The sequence below is a fragment of the Equus asinus genome, chromosome 8 (assembly GCF_041296235.1).
Source record: "Equus asinus isolate D_3611 breed Donkey chromosome 8, EquAss-T2T_v2, whole genome shotgun sequence".
In the NCBI taxonomy this organism is placed as follows: domain Eukaryota; kingdom Metazoa; phylum Chordata; class Mammalia; order Perissodactyla; family Equidae; genus Equus; species Equus asinus.
The window spans coordinates 44688541-44704080 of record NC_091797.1 but is presented as its reverse complement, the minus strand read 5'-3'; the positions used below and the strand labels follow the sequence as shown (position 1 = coordinate 44704080).

Genomic DNA, 15540 nt, shown 5'->3' with positions numbered 1-15540 from the left:
CATCTCAGAATGTGGCTTCCATTTTGGTCACAAGATGGTCCCTGTACTCCAGCTCCAAGGACCATGCTCTAGATAAAAAGACGAAGGAGGAAGTAGGAAGAATATGGGCCTCTCTTGAGAAACACAACCCAACTACCTCCACCTACAAATCATTGGCTCGAACTTAGTCCTTTGGTCTTTCCTATTCTATAAGGGGGATGGGTGCATTGAAGTAGTCCCCCAAAATGGGTTTGATCAATAAGGAGAAGCAGGGAATAGATACTGTACAACCACCAGCCATGTCTACCACAAAGCCTAAATGCAAACTGCTGGAATTTAATCAAATTCCACAAGCCAAGTTCACTTCAAAGCCCTAGAAGCTTTAATCACTGTCTTGAGATCACAATAATGTGTCTTGGGAGGCCCTAGGCCACAGATAGGACCAGTTATTCTCGAATACACCTTATAGAAGCAGGATTCACAGCCTATCCAGAGTCTAACCTCAGAGAATACAGAATCCTGCAGGCAGAGGAGAAACAAATATACCTGAAAATACAAATGTAGCGCAAGTAAGGGGCAGAGAGTGGATGAAGCTCTCAGCAACCCTCCAAATAAGAATGCTCTGAAAATGTAAGACATGCCCATCAGTTACTGGCAGCACTGCCTCTGGAAACCATAAAATTATATGATGTGGTCACGGATCTGAGACTTGAGTTTCAGAGGTGCTAAAACAGTAGAGTGGATCTGGTTTTCTTTCTGTTCGTACATCCATTTGGCTCTGTTGTAAAAGATGTCCTCCTCCATGTGTCCACCTACATGCACACAGATGTTATAAAATGACCACAGAAATGTTGTAATTAACGCATCTCTTCCTCTCTTCAGTCTTTAAAGTCTTCTAATTTTTCTGCTTAGTTCTGCTGATAAAAGTATTGTGATATAAAAGACATAAACAAATGTATATAATGAAATACTGATTATACACAAACACACAATGATTCAAATAGGTAAACATAAACAGTGGGGGAATTAGGGCTGTAATTTTTCTTCTTTTCTACAGTCCCATACAGTTTCAGTTTTCCTTCTACCTTCCTCATTGGTGTCTGCCCAGCAACTGATGAGAAATACCCCTCTGAGCCAATCAGAAAAGTAATTCTTCCAAAGAGAGACTGCTTCTCTTTCTCACAGGAAACAGCCTTTCTTTCCTTTCTCTTTCTTTCAGAGCTGACTGTTAACTACAACGGAGAAGTATTGATTACCTTCATTCTGTGGGCTGTAATTTTCAGATGGAAATGCCAAGGGGTAAGTGGGGGAAATTGGTAAAAGCCAGTGCCACAGGCCCTGGAAGGAGAGAGGCTAAAAAGCTGAGAGTGGGTACAGGGAATTCCTCACCCAGAGAAAGGGGTTTGATGCTTGTGTGTGAGATGAGGGGATGCGGGATGAGGGCAGGTGCAAAAGGTAAGGCCCTGCACCGGGAAATTTGCTGGGAAAGAGACAACCTGAATGAAGAAACTTGCCAACTGGGTATTCTTAAGAACTTACTCTAGCCAGAAAGGAGCAAAGGACTCAATCTCTCCAGCTCATGTCTAGGAAGGTATCCTAATAGATTCTAAAAAAAAAAGTGCCTCAAAGAATTATATGTAAACATGTTCATTACAGAATTATTTATAATATAGAAAAATCTGCATCAACCTCCATTTGCAGCATACGTATCCATATGCAACAGTTGGAGCATGAATAAACAACACGTTGTCCAATCACAGAGGGATTATCATACAGTTATTAGGAATTACGTTTTTAATAAAGAGCTTCGTTTATAATTGTAGCAAAATTGGATTCACCTTGGGTATCTAAATTGTGTCTACAGTTTGCTATTGTAGATTTTACTGTGTTGACAGAACTCCTTGTGTTAACATCTGATTGCTTTACTTTAAGAGTAATTCGTACAAGTGGAATTTCTGCATCAAACGATGAAACATTTCTAAGGCATTTGGCATATATATATATATATATATATATATATATGGCCAAAATACTTCCAGAAATATTTGCATTCTCGTGAAGTGAAGTTTATCATTACCATAACAGAGTATTAAAATTATATATTTTTCCCTATTTTAAAATTATGCATAATTAGGAACAAAAATCAAGAAATACCCTAAAAAGTAAGTGTAAACATTTTTCCCCACTCTGAGGACAGCAGGGAAATTGTGGCTATTATAGTAATAATAATAGTCCTCTCTCTAGCAGCACAGAGAACAGTTTGAAGAGGAGAGGATGGACTGAAAGACAACATTTTGTCTGAAGGTGTTCAGGCTTCAGACAAGGGTCTGAAGCACCGCCAGCTGACCAGACTTCTACTCCCTTGTCCCCCGGCAGTTCCCGGACTTGCAGGTACTATGACTGGGGCCTCATCTGGTTGGTTTTGGAGGAGTTGGTATTTTCTGAACAACAAATATGTTGCAGTCACTATAATTGCTTGTAACAATGATTTATTATTAAGTTATATACGAAAACTTTTAAAATTTAAAACATTCATATAATTTTCAAAATATAGGGCAAAAAGGATAAAAGTATCTTTTATTCAATCCCCAACTCTCAGTGTAGCCTGTATCCTTTCAGTCTTCTTTTAGGGCAATGACAAAAATGTATATACAAATTTATAGCTTTGTTTTTTTTTAATAGAATCGTTAGTATTGTTCTGCAATGTGCTTTTTGTTCACTTAATATATCTTGATTATCTGGGTTAGTGATTATAAATTAGTCTTAACTGCCTCATTGAATTTTTTTGTAGCAATGAGCCATTATTCAACTAACCAGTCTCCAATGTTTAGGTTCTTGATCGCTCTTTTACTTTTAAAGATAATGCTGCAGTGTCATCCTTACACGTTCTTCTCTCTGGATTCATGCAAGTGCTTTGCTGACCCAGATCTGGAAGGGGATCTGCTGGGCTGATTATGCACACTTCAAAGTTCATATTTCACATTGTTTCATGAGTAACTGAAGTTCAAATAGGTTTTGTCACATGGCTGACTTCACACAGCTTGTGAATCCGAGTGCCATTACCTAGTTTCCACATCCTTTTTGTTCCTACACCTAACAGAGTGGGCCTGGCACATAATGTGTGCTTAGTAAATGTTTATTGAATGAATGAATGATAAGATGGGTGAGAGCTGGTCTTATTCCTAGCTCTCCCATTCACTGGTCTTGTGATTAAGAAGTGGTGGGTTCAGCCTCTGACTCCAGAGCCTCCACCAGGGGGTCTGCCTGGATCTTAAGCAGAGTCTGATGCGGACATGATTTGAAGGTGGTGATGGCTATGGGTTGAGGCTTGGAAGATTCCACAGTGTTGCTCCCAAGATGTGCACACCATCAAGTCATTTGTCACCAACCAATCCCACATGATATCTTCAGGGAAGGAGAGGATACAAGATGGGAGCGGACCAAGGGGGAAGGGAGGGTTTAGGTCCCGAGGTCTCAGTCCTGTCTCTGAGTAATCCACCTAGGCCTGCTCTCAGGCTCTCCACTATCTAGGGATTCAAACAAATCTGGAGTGGCTGGGATGGAAGCCAAGCATGAACTCCAGTTTGAATCAAGCCTTGCCAGCTGGCGACAGCCCCACACTTCCTTATCACAAAGGTTCACAGTGATGCCACAGACCATGCCTAAAAGATGGTGGAGTTGCTTTTCTGAGCCAAGAAACAGTTGGGAGCACTGGGCTGGGAGTGGGGAGTTGCAGGGGTCCTGCCTCTGAGCTTAGAGAACCTCAGCATTTTGTAGAGGCATGAGCTTTGTTAGGCTGCTATGTGCTCCCGGCTGGACATATTGGCCCCTTGTTCATAAGTCCCAGCTCTTACATCTCTGCCTCTGAAACCCACTTCTCTACCAGTGGAAAGACTAAGACCAGGGAAATTACCCATTGCTGGTGAGCCCAGAGGCCATCTGCCAAGGAGCATTGGTGAACATCTAGAGAAAGAAAGGCAGGAAATGAATAATTTCCTTCCTATGGATATTTCTCCTCAAAAGAACAATTGTGAAAAGAGTGCACTGAAGCATACCCAGTTGTAACACTCTTACATGCATATCCAGGACATGCTTGTTCCTTGAAACCACTTCACTGGAAAGTAGGAATAAATACATTAATACGGACAAGTCCCAGTGGGAGCACAGGAGGCCAGGCTGTGCTCTCTGAGTCAGACTAAAATAGCAGGTCACTACAGAGGCAGGTCACTACTTGTCTTCATAACTTTCCACCTCCCATCTTGCCAGATGACAACATGTTAATCTGATCATCTAAATTGATTTAAAATTCTAATATTTATTGGTTAATATGTTACCCCTCATCCATTCACTCATTCAACAAATATTTACTGAGGGTTCCCTGTGAACCACACACTGTTGTACCAGCTCTTACATATCAGTAAACAAAATAGACCAATATCTTTAGTTTGTGGAGCTTCCATTTGAGCAGGTAGAGACAGACGGTGGACACATGATATGTTAAATGGGGAAAATTCAATGGGCAAAAGAGCAGGCTCAGGGGGTTGGGAGCAGTTGCCAGAATCCTGTGGTCAGGGAAAGTCTCATGGAGGAATGAACTTTAGAGGAAGACTTGAAGGAGGTAAGGGAGTGAGCCTGTGGATACTGGGGTCAGAGAGTTCCAGGTAGAAGAAAGAGTCAGGGCCGAAGTCCTCTGTTCTGGCCTGTTCAAATACCAGCAAGAAGGGCAGTGTGTCTGGAGCAGATGAGGAGAGTAAGGCAGATGAAGTGAGAGGCACAGGTCCTGGAGGGCCATGTGGGCCATTGTAAGGACTTCAGCATCTACTCTGAGTGAAATGGGAGCCACTGGAAGGTGTTGAGCAGTGTAGTGACATGATGTGACTCAAACACCATTCAGGTTCTTGTGTTGAGCACAGATTATAGGGGACACATATTGAATCAGGGGACTCAGAGAGAGACACATTTGGACTGTAGAGTCAAGGATTTCCTGATGGGTTAAGGGTTAATACATGTACCTTTATCAGGACATACATAACATTTATATGTTAAATGTATGTATACTTAACATTTCATATTTTTACGAGTGATTTTTTATGTTGGAACTCAAAGAGAATTTTAGTCAAATTTCTCAAACAGAAATTTTAGTAGGAAAGGATGTTGAGTCACCATATTAGTGACTCTGTGTTTCACCCTGAGTCAGCCTTTGGAGATGGAAGTTTAATGCGGAATTCTTCATCTTCTTCCAGGTCATAGTTTTGCCTCTTTCCACCGTCTCTCTGCAGCACAGATGAAAATGGCAAGTTCCATAGATTTCCCTCTGCTCCACCTCTTTGCCTGCCTCGTCTTGGTCCAGCTGCTTACCCCTTGCTCAGGTAGGGAACATTCTGATTTTATGTATCTGAAGAAGACAATTACCTGTTAGTGCCCTGTCAGAACCTCTGACAACTTATCATACCTATAAATCCAATCCTAATTGAAGGCGCACATGCCATTAAGACAAATTTTACTTCTGTTAGGATCCTGTTCCTCTCTAGGTTTTCCGTACCTCACCAACCTGTGTGAGATCCCCCCTCCCTTACCTTCGTTGTCCCAACTTCCTCTGATGGAGCTTCTCCTTTTACTTATCAGCTCAGTTTTCTGTGATTGGACCCCCTGGCCCCATCCTCGCCATGGTGGGTGAAGACGCTGATTTACCCTGTCATCTTTCCCCGAAGATGAGTGCGGAGACCATGGAGCTAATGTGGGTGAGATCCAGCCTTAGGGAGGTAGTATATGAGTATGCAAATGGGAAGGAGGTAGAAGAGAATCAGATGGCAGAGTATCGAGGGAGAACTTCGATTTTAAGAGATGGCATCACTGAAGGGAAGGCTACTCTCCGAATTTATGATGTCACAGCCTCTGACAGTGGAAACTACCTGTGTTATTTCCAAGATGAAAACTTCTATGAAAAAGCCATGGTGGAGCTGGAAGTTGCAGGTGAGCCTCCAAGTTTTGTTCTCAGCTCATTCCTCCCTGGGACCTGGAAGTGGAGGAAGAAGTCCTCCTCCAAATCCACCTCAGAGCATCCTGGCTGGTCACTAGGAACTGCCTCCACTGCCTTCCCACTTTGTTTCTTAGGCTCTTGGGAAAGACACAGGTTTTCGTCTAGGAATAATCCCTCTTGTACCATATAACATCAAGCAACGAACTCCCTCATGCTGGCCACCAGGGTCTAAGACAGGAATTGAAAGGTCAGAGTTAGGAAGAATAAGAAAATATCTCCTCAGCGATGGCACAGAGTTGTTTGGGTTCAGTTGTGTTCCAGATGGCTTCTATGGCTCCTCCAGGTGCACACTGCTCTGGGCCCCCAGAGGCTGACTTGTAGGACAGCATTTGTGCTGCCAATGTTCTCCCACCAAAGGCCCCCAGGATCACACCAGCAGTTGACCAAGTTGTGTTTATTACTTGTTGCAGGGAGGGAGAAGGCTCATGTGTGGTAATCGTGGGGTGTCTCAGTTAAGATGGTGTTAGAGAAGATTGGTATAGAATTTGGGCTTGTGTTAGGGGATTCGGGAGGGTTTATGGAAGTGGGACTTTGATCTGGCTTGGGTCTATCAGGAAGCTGGAGGGTGTGATTCTGTGGGTGGGTGTCTTAATAAGTCTTATCAGGAGGAAGACTAGAGTGAAGCTAAAGCCGTAATTGGTTAAGGAGCAGCAGTCACTCATAGCCAGGATAGGGAAATGTTTAGTCGTGATTGTGGTTTGGACTGTGTACATGTTTTCCTCTACGGTCAAACATGATTGTTGAGTGGTCTTCTTTTTGTCTTGACCCATCATAGTGACAAGGTCCCTTTGTCTGATGTTGACGTACCTTGAAATTGCTTATGTTCAACAGGAGAACACTGAAACCAGGCCGATGTCCAGATGTCAAGGGCTGCATTTCTCTTTCTCAGGGCTCTGTCTTGCCTGTGGTTTCTGGCTGGGTTGGTCAATAGGGGGCCAAAGCAGAGAATGGAGGGAAGGAGAGGAGAGAGAGGTCCAGGTACTTACCCCATAGGCTTTCTCCCTGTAGGACCACCTCTAGCTGGCTGCATTCCATTCCCAAAGCTCCCAGCTCCTCTCAAGAAAGCTGTCTCTATATGATTTTCTTCTTTAAGGCTTCAAAATGGCTTCTTTTCCACCTCCCTTTGGGTTTAGCGGTGGCTGGTAACAGCTCCACTATTCTTGGCCCTGGGGTGTTGCTCCATCCTATGTAGTTTTCCCCTCACCACAACCATGCATTTGTAAATACCTCCTTAATGAAACTCCCCTTGAATTATCTAATGTGCTTGTGTCATTGGATTCCTGTTGAGACTCTCATCAATGCAAGAGGCTTCTTTGTAAAGAATTCAGGCTCAATTATCCTTCCACAGCATTGGGTTCTGATTGTCACATTGAAATGAAGGGTCATGAGGATGGAGGGATCCATTTGGATTGCATGTCCACTGGCTGGTATCCTCGACCCGAAATACAGTGGATAGACGCCAAGGGAACAGACATGCCAGCTGTGCCAGGACCTTTGGAGTTGGACGGAGCAGGTCTGTATGCAGTCGCAGCATCTGTGATCGTGAAAGATGACTCTGAAGACGAGGTATCCTGTATCATCAGAAATCCCCTCCTCAGGCAGGAAAAGTCAGCCAGGATTTCCATTGCAGGTCAGTACCCTGCTTAGTCCTAGGTATACTGTGCTCAGCTGTGGCTACTGAAAGAAGGAAGACGTGTAAGTCTTTGTTGCTGATTTGGATCTTTGTAGTGAATATAAGGCACAGAGCAGGGATCCAGAGCCTTTTTCTTACTTTTGGCATGTTTCTTTTCCCCATAAAGCTATTTATGTCACAAATATTTACTAAGTATTTCCTGTGTGCCAGGCACTGTGACAAGCAGTGAGAATTGGGGGAACATGGTAAAGATCAGACCCTTAAGCAAATGACAAAATGGGAAAAAAATATGTACGATTGATGTCTTATAGAAGGAACTAATCTGCTTACAATATAAAACAACTCAAAATGAAAATGAGCAATAGAAAATAGAAAAATGAGCAAAGGGCATGAATTATTAGTTCACATAAAAGGGAATAACACATAAGGTGATGTCCTATCTCAGTCTATAGAGGAGCAAGTATTAAAACATTTACCACTTGTGATTGGAAACTAAACAAAAGACAACAAAACCAGGTTGCAGATCACACATTCTGATGGCAGGATTGTGGAGAGAGAGTCACTTTCAGGCATTTGTAGGTACAATTTGGTATATTTTTGGTATAAATTGGCACAACTTCTATTAGGGGCAGTAAGCAGTATTTCTCCCAACTACTTATATATTCATCTCAGAATCCCACTTCTTGGAACTTCTCTGACAGATATGCTTGTATGAAATGTATGCGTATGTATGAAATGACTCATGTAAAAGGCGATTTGTTGTAGCATTCATTATGATAGGGAAAAGTTTGAACTTATGCAAAAGTCCACCAGTGGGGAACTTCTATGCAATGGAATGTTGCACAGCTGGGAAAGAAAACACAAACATTTGCTCTGTCCTAATGTGGCAGATTCTCTGAGATGAAGAGAAAAAGCCACATGCAGAGTGGTTTGTGTAGAATGCTGTCTTTGGTGTAAAAAAGAAAAAAATAGAAGGATATTTATATTTAAAAAATTTAATACACACTTGAATAACACTCACTTCGTGTCACACTCCTCATAAGCATTAATTTAATCCTTTAACCTTATGAGTACGGTACTATTATTTCCCTCATGTTACAGATTAGGACACCAGGAACAGAGCGGTTAAGAATTAGTTCAAGATCCCACAGCCAGTCAAGTGGAGGAGCCAGAATTTGAATGCAGGCCCTCCAGCTCCAAAGTGCCTATTCTTAACAACCATGTTAAGCTGACTAATCAGATACTAATAAATGGGGGGAGGGAGGAGGCAGTGGATGGGAGACTTGGACAACCTTCTATATTTTTTTGATATTTGAACCATGTAAATGTAAACTATTGAAAAATTAAATTAGAAAAAATGTGATTCTGATGCTCAAGTAACTCCTATTCACAAGGGAGAAGCAGACATTTCAAGACAAGGAATAGACTATTTTATGGTAAGAGTTTACCGAAGTTTTCCCCAGAGTTTTCTGCGACTTTAGGTGGAGAAGAATCATTTAAGGTCATGAGATCAACTCTGTGATCGCCGCCCTGGGGGTGAGAGGCTAATGCTCCATTCCATTGCAGACCCCTTCTTCTGGAGAGCCAGGCCCTGGATAGTAGCTTTGGCTGGGACCCTGCCTGTCTTGCTGCTGCTTCTTGCAGGGGCTGCTTACTTCCTCTGGAAACAGCAGCAGGTGATAGAGAGAGAGCAAGCAGAAAAGGAAGAGGAACGAAGGGAAAGAGGTATCAGACCAGGGAGGGAACCTGAGGCACTGGCTTAGGGGAGGGTGCCCCTAAGGATCTCACTCCATCGCCACCCCAAGCACCAACCACTGTACTGGGTCATTAGTAGGTTTTATTTTCCAAAGGTCCTCCACATAACAGTAATTTTTTTCCCTGCTTATTTTCCAGGGTGCCTCCAGCGTATACTGCGTAAGTTCAGATTCCCCGAGGGGTCCACCATGGTTCGGTATCTCTGCCTTAAGCTGCTTCATGACCCTTCAGGTTCCTTCCATTGCAGATGTATGAGAGATGGATCGCCTGTCATGGCTCATGCCTGAGCGTCTCTGACACTTTCTCTGAATTTGCTTCTAAGACTCTCTGCTCCAATATTTCCCAGCCCCTTTCCTCACCCCTAACTCTGTCCAAGGCTGAAAAGTATCCAGGATCCCTTTACCAAGGGAAAGAAATAAGCCTGGCTCTTTGGGGGGAAACATAAGGGAGTTGTGTTTTTATTAGGGAAAAGGGCCTTCAATCTCTCTCCAGGAGGGTCCCACAGACTCTTCAGCCCAGCAAGCACCAGGGAATATCCAGGGTGCACTTGACAGGAAAGGAGGAGGAGGGGGATGGAACTCCCTAGATAAAGTGCCCTCCCTATGCTGGGAATCTCACTAATTGCTTTACATAATCTGTAGGCTGCTGAGAAGAAAACAAAGAATGTAAGATTTAAAAGAATGAGGAAATATGAGAAGAAGGAGAGAGAAAAGTGCATTAAAAAAAAAGCAGTACCACAGTGGCTTAGTTGTCATAGACTTGTTAGAATTGCTTTTAAAAAAACAGTGTCTGAAATTCCCTCATTAAGTTGTCCGATTCTTTTTCGAAGTAGGCAGGACATCATAAAGCCTGAGAAAGATGGATTCTAGTACATATACATGTCCACGTATACACACAGTGACACCTGTGCCCCTGTATGGGAGTATGGACACATACAGAATAGAGCTGCCAGGTCTCAGCTGGGAAAGCACTTGCATGGTGCCTGTGGTATATCAGCACGCAGTTGATGGGAACAGGGAAGGCACTTCATCGAGGGAGTTCCATCCTCCTCCTTTCTTTTCAAGTGCACCCCTATATGTTCCCTGGTGCCTTGCTGGGCTGAAGAGTCTGTAGGCCCCTCCTGGAGAGAGATTGAAGGCCCTGTTCCCCATTAAAAACATGGCCTCCCTGTGCTTGCCCCCAAACAGCCACCCTTATTTCTTATTGATGTTCTCAGATTTCATATTAAGGAGGAGAGGGAGGAGCGCATTGAACAGGCAGAGGGAGAAGGTAGGGATGGAGGGGATGGGGGTCAAAAAGAAAGATTAGGTTGGTGCAAAAGAAGAGAAATTAGATCACACAGAAGTGACATCGTTCAGGTGACATCTCTACCTTTCTTCCATTGTAGGTGGATTGAAGTCTCTGGACTATGATGGTGAGTGACCCTGATGCTCTCTGAGTTTCCTGGCACATGTGTACTAAGCACTTAAACATTTTCTCTGTTGTATGACCCATTGGCATTCCCAGTAGGAATAATTAGATCTAGCCCAGAGGCTCATTTTCTGTGGGAGACACCACCCATGCTTTTCTGAAACCCCAGAAAGGACTTTCCAGACACAGGTTCTGGCCAGTTTCAGTCACCCCTTACCCTGCTGGCACGTAGGCTGACACCCTAGCAAAGCCTGCCCATTTCGCCTGCAGCCCCAGCATGACGGAGTGAAGGAAGTCCACTACTTTTTAGATTCTGATTCGGCAGAGCTGTAGATTAAGGAAGCTGGACATTGGAAGAGACTGAAGAAAGGGAGAGGGAAAAAGCTTAGTGAGGAGATTGGATGCAGCAAGAACAGAAATAATGCCCGTTCCCTGTTTGTGTCTCCTGCCTTTCAGAATGGAAGATGGCCCTCTTCCAAGCTGGTGAGTGAATCACTGTATGTTCCCTAGGACAACAACCTGAGGGACCTTATGCCGTTTTTCTCCAAGTCTTGAGATTCCGGGAAGAAATTCCCCATGACTGGGAGTGTTCCAAGTGGGTGACTTGAAGTCCTGGTCTCAAAGGTTTGCCCATCTCCAGGGCCTTCCTGCTGAGAGCCCAGAGAAGCAGGGAGGATTGCTCTCCTGGGTCCACAGATCTTCATGGGAAGGAAGAGGCATAAAGGGTAGACTGAGGGAAGGAGAGGCAGAGTGAACTAACACTGCAGGGAGAGGGAGGACGTGGAATGACCAAGGAGAGAAGGCAATGTGCAAAGATTTTTACTTTCCCCAATCTTCTTATTCCACCTCCTGCTGCTGAGTGTCTCTAAGTCACTTAATGTTCTGAACTTTAGTCTCCTCATTTTTAAACAATGATCATAATCTCTATTATGTGAAGGTAGAGGTAAAGACTAAATGAGGTAATGAATGTGTATGGGTCATAAAAAACCAACTGCAAATAAACGGCATGTTCAAACTGGGTGGTTTGAAGAAGGTTTAGAAAAGGAACTCTTTACAAAGGCAGGATTAGGGTTAAAGGAAACCAACAAGGGAATGTGATGTTCCCCAGGGGTCACAACAGTGTTGATCTGTCACCACCCATAGGTTTGAAGGAACAGGGAGAGGGAGAAGTTACTGGAGCCCAGAGGAAGCTGTAGCTCAAGGACAGGGCTGCCTGAGAGGAGTCATGCCTGTGTTAGGCCATCACCATCCGACACTGGCTGGGAGGAAGTGGGGGAAATAAATGTTTGCTTCTCTTCTCTTTCTCCTTCCAATCTTCAGCTAGTACCTCCCATTGGCCAAACCCAATAGGTAACCAAGGCAAGGGAGCCCAGTGATGCTGTCCACAGAGGACAGATTGCTGGGGCCCAGAAGTGGGTAGAGGAAGGAAGAGAAGGGATCTGGGAGCACAGAAAGCCCCCAACATGCCCTCTAGCACAGAAAAGGCATGGAGCTACTATAACATCAGGTACTTCCTCCATGCCTGGCCCTGGGCTTCGTATAAAACATTTGTTGTCTTTTTCTACCCAGAGATTAGTACTTTTATCCCCATTTTCCAGATAAGGATATTAAGGCTCAAAGATATATAGCTTCAGACTATGGAAAAAGAGACTGTAGAAAGAGAAAAGTTATTCAGCTCAGCAGTGGCAGAGCAAGGATTGAAATGTAAATCTATGTGACTATAAAGCACAGGTGGACTGAATCATTTTTGGGGAGAGAAATAGGAAAAAGATGGAAGGAAGGAGCCAACTAGTGACGTCAAGTTAGGCAGATCCTGACCCTAAACACTGTACTCCACTGAACAAAAGACCCCTGGCCCTTTCCTTTGGTGTTGCTGAGAGGGTCACATTCAAGGCAGGCTGGGGACACCAGGCTCTGGACTTGGCCCTCCTCTGCCAGACCCAGGTCTTGAAGATCTTGAAGGTCTGATGATCTGAGGTCTGGGAACAATGATTGAGCCCACGACCCATGCCCAAACTTTCTGCAGCGGATGTGATTCTGGATCCAGACACAGCAAACCCCAATCTCCTTGTTTCTGAGGACCAGAGGAGCTTGCAGTGGGTGTACCAACGACAGAATCTGCCAGACAACCCTAAGAGATTTGATTCGCATTACTCTGTGCTTGGCTGCGAGAGCTTCACATCAGGGAGACATTTCTGGGAGGTGGAGGTGGGAGATAGGAAAAACTGGCATGTCGGGGTGTGCATGGAGAATGTGGAGAGGAAATACTCCATTTATAGAGCACCCAGAAATGGATTCTGGACTATGGAGCTGTCTAATGGGGAAGACTATCAAGCTCTCACTTACTTCAGGACCAAGCTGACAATTGCCAACCCTCCTCAAAGAGTGGGGGTTTTCCTGGACTATGAGAATGGTGAGGTCTCACTCTACAATGCTGTGGATGGATCTCATATCTACACGTTCCCGCAAACCTCCTTCTCCGGGCCTCTGTGCCCTATTTTTGGAATTTCAACACTAGATCCCACTGCCTTGACCATTTGCCCAGCACTGACCTGAATGCAGAGTTCTCTTGTTACTGACCTAGTGTCTGAGCTTTCCCTGGAGACCCCAGGCACCCTGGGCTCTGCTGATTGGAAGGGACTCTAAGGATGAAGTAACATCCTAGCTTCCCCTTGCCCAGCGTGGAGCTGAGGGCCTCCTCCTTCATAGCAACACATCACAACAATGAAATACTTGCTAAATGCACACACTGTGTGAAGCACTTCACTCATATTAATTCCATTATTCCATATGACAGTTGAGTTTGGTATCACTTTATTGTCTCCCTTCTATAGATAAGGAAACAGGGATGCAGAAAATTGAATTAACTTTCCCAAGGTGACTCAGCAGTGAATGACAGTTAGAATTTGAACAATAATAACTAAAATGTATAGATAACTGAAAATGTACTGGGTGTTGTGCTAAATGGTTTAAGTGACTTTTACTCATTTAACCTTTACAAAAACCCTGTGAGGTAGTCTCATTTTGAGAATGTGGCAACTGAGGCAGGCCCAAGTGAAGTAACTTATATAATTCACACAGAAATTTGTGCTGCTGGGAGAAGTTGAGCCCCTGTCCTACCTCCTGGCCCTACCCTGTTCTTTTCCTGTCCTGTTTTCCCCAAGGTACTATAAGCAGCCCTGAGTCTTGCTGCTCAGGGCACCCCAGGGTGAGGCTCACTGTAGGTGACTATGGAGGCCACATCCCCACTTGGTACCTTCAAAGTTGATTGTCAGAGCCATAGGTCTGGCACTTCATTGGGTTGAGTGTGCAGGGCGATGTGGTCCAGAGAGTGAATTCACAGGGACTGCATCATACAGGATGTGAAGGGATTAGAGACCAAACCCTTCACTAACAATGGGCACATGAGTACTCACTCTGTCAATGTGATGCATGATTAAGGAGCCAGAACCAATCCTCCTACTTTGAAGTTCTCTACAAGCCTAAATTAACACCTAAAGATTGTCTATGGAATAACAATTTGGGAGGACAGAAGCTAGATGAACTTAAGTGGTATTTTTATCAACACTGTAGACTCCATCTCCAGGAAAGGGATATTTCCGCCCATGATCATGCATTGATGTCAATGGATGTTCCTTTGTACTGATGGATACTGGGGAAAGGCTACTTTTCATTATCATCACTGTTATTGTTCACCACGGTATCCACTCTACTCAGCATGTGGTTGTCAAGTTACATTTCTCAAATAAAATTATTAATAATCTTCACTCTTCAACTGAGCTTTTCCTAGATTTTAAACTCACACTGTTTAACCACCACAGTTTCACAGTTTCCTTCTTTGCAATATTTTCACAAAATCCTTATTTTGTTAGTTTTCTATTGCTGCCATAATAAATTAACACAAATTTCAGGACCTAAAGTAACGTAAATTTATTATCTCACATTTCTGTAGCTTCGAGATCCACCATGGGTCTCATCACGCAAATATCAAGGTGCCTGCAGGCTGAGTTCCTTTCCGGATGCCCTGGGGAAGGATCTGTTTATTTGCTCATTCTGATTGTTGGCAGCATTCAGTTTCCTGCAGTTGTAGGACTGAGGTTGCTATTCTTTACTGGGTGTCAACTGAGGGCTATTCTCAGCTTCTAGAGGTTGTCACCTTCCTGGGCTTGAGGCCCCCTTTCTCCATCTTCAAAGCAGCAATGGCAGCTTGAGTCCCTCTCAATCTTTGAATGTCTCTTGGTTCTTATTCCTTCAAATCTCTTTGATTCTTCTGCCTTCTTCCACTTTTAAGAACTCAGGTGATTATATTCAGTCCACCCAGATATTCCAGGATAATTTTCCTAAGATTCCAGGATAATCTCCTTACTTTAAGGTCCAAAATCTTAATTCCATCTGTAAGGTTCCTTTTTCCATATAATGTACCATATTCATGGGTTGCAGAGATGATGGTGTGGTGTATTTAGCCTGCTGCACTTACCATAGTCACAGCCTCGCTCACTCTGAAGGAGGAGGAGACCTCCATTCTGGTAGGCCCCTCTATAGACTAGGGGCCTCCATGATTGGAGATGCCTGTGAATCTTTGGAAATTTTATCTGTAGCTCTTTCTTCACTTACTAGACTAAGGTATACAGCTCAGCGTGTACTTCTCCAGAAAAGATAAATTTCACTGGTGGATACAATATGTGGTGAAATTTCTACCTTATCCCATCTCTCAGTTTGGTTT

General features: G+C 43.9%; 1 protein-coding gene across 5 annotated transcripts; it reads left to right on the top strand.

Annotated features, from left to right (window-relative positions):
• Positions 1-1115: 1115 nt before the first annotated feature.
• LOC139045873 (butyrophilin subfamily 3 member A3-like) lies at positions 1116-14592 on the top strand. 5 transcript variants are annotated; one of them, XM_070515481.1, is made up of 10 exons: positions 1116-1278; positions 2227-2370; positions 5223-5348; positions 5605-5952; positions 7368-7649; positions 9219-9377; positions 9546-9566; positions 10795-10821; positions 11274-11300; positions 12844-14592. In XM_070515481.1, the coding sequence occupies exons 3-10, from the start codon at positions 5264-5266 to the stop codon at positions 13371-13373; spliced, it is 1479 nt and encodes a 492-aa protein (XP_070371582.1). In that variant the 5' UTR covers positions 1116-1278; positions 2227-2370; positions 5223-5263; the 3' UTR covers positions 13374-14592. The 5 variants fall into 5 exon arrangements, with proteins under 5 accessions (XP_070371582.1, XP_070371584.1, XP_070371583.1 ...); XM_070515483.1 differs by having other exon boundaries at positions 1121-1278; positions 7368-7532; XM_070515482.1 differs by having other exon boundaries at positions 1121-1278; positions 2224-2370.
• Positions 14593-15540: the final 948 nt, after the last annotated feature.

Excerpts from the sequence above, each read along its gene's own strand:
- LOC139045873 (XM_070515481.1), top strand. The coding sequence starts at position 5,264 with ATGAAAATGGCAAGTTCCATAGATTTCCCTCTGCTCCACCTCTTTGCC. Across the intron at positions 5,953-7,367 it reads GGTGGAGCTGGAAGTTGCAG|CATTGGGTTCTGATTGTCAC; the intron begins GTGAGCCTCCAA and ends ATCCTTCCACAG. Across the intron at positions 7,650-9,218 it reads AGCCAGGATTTCCATTGCAG|ACCCCTTCTTCTGGAGAGCC; the intron begins GTCAGTACCCTG and ends ATTCCATTGCAG.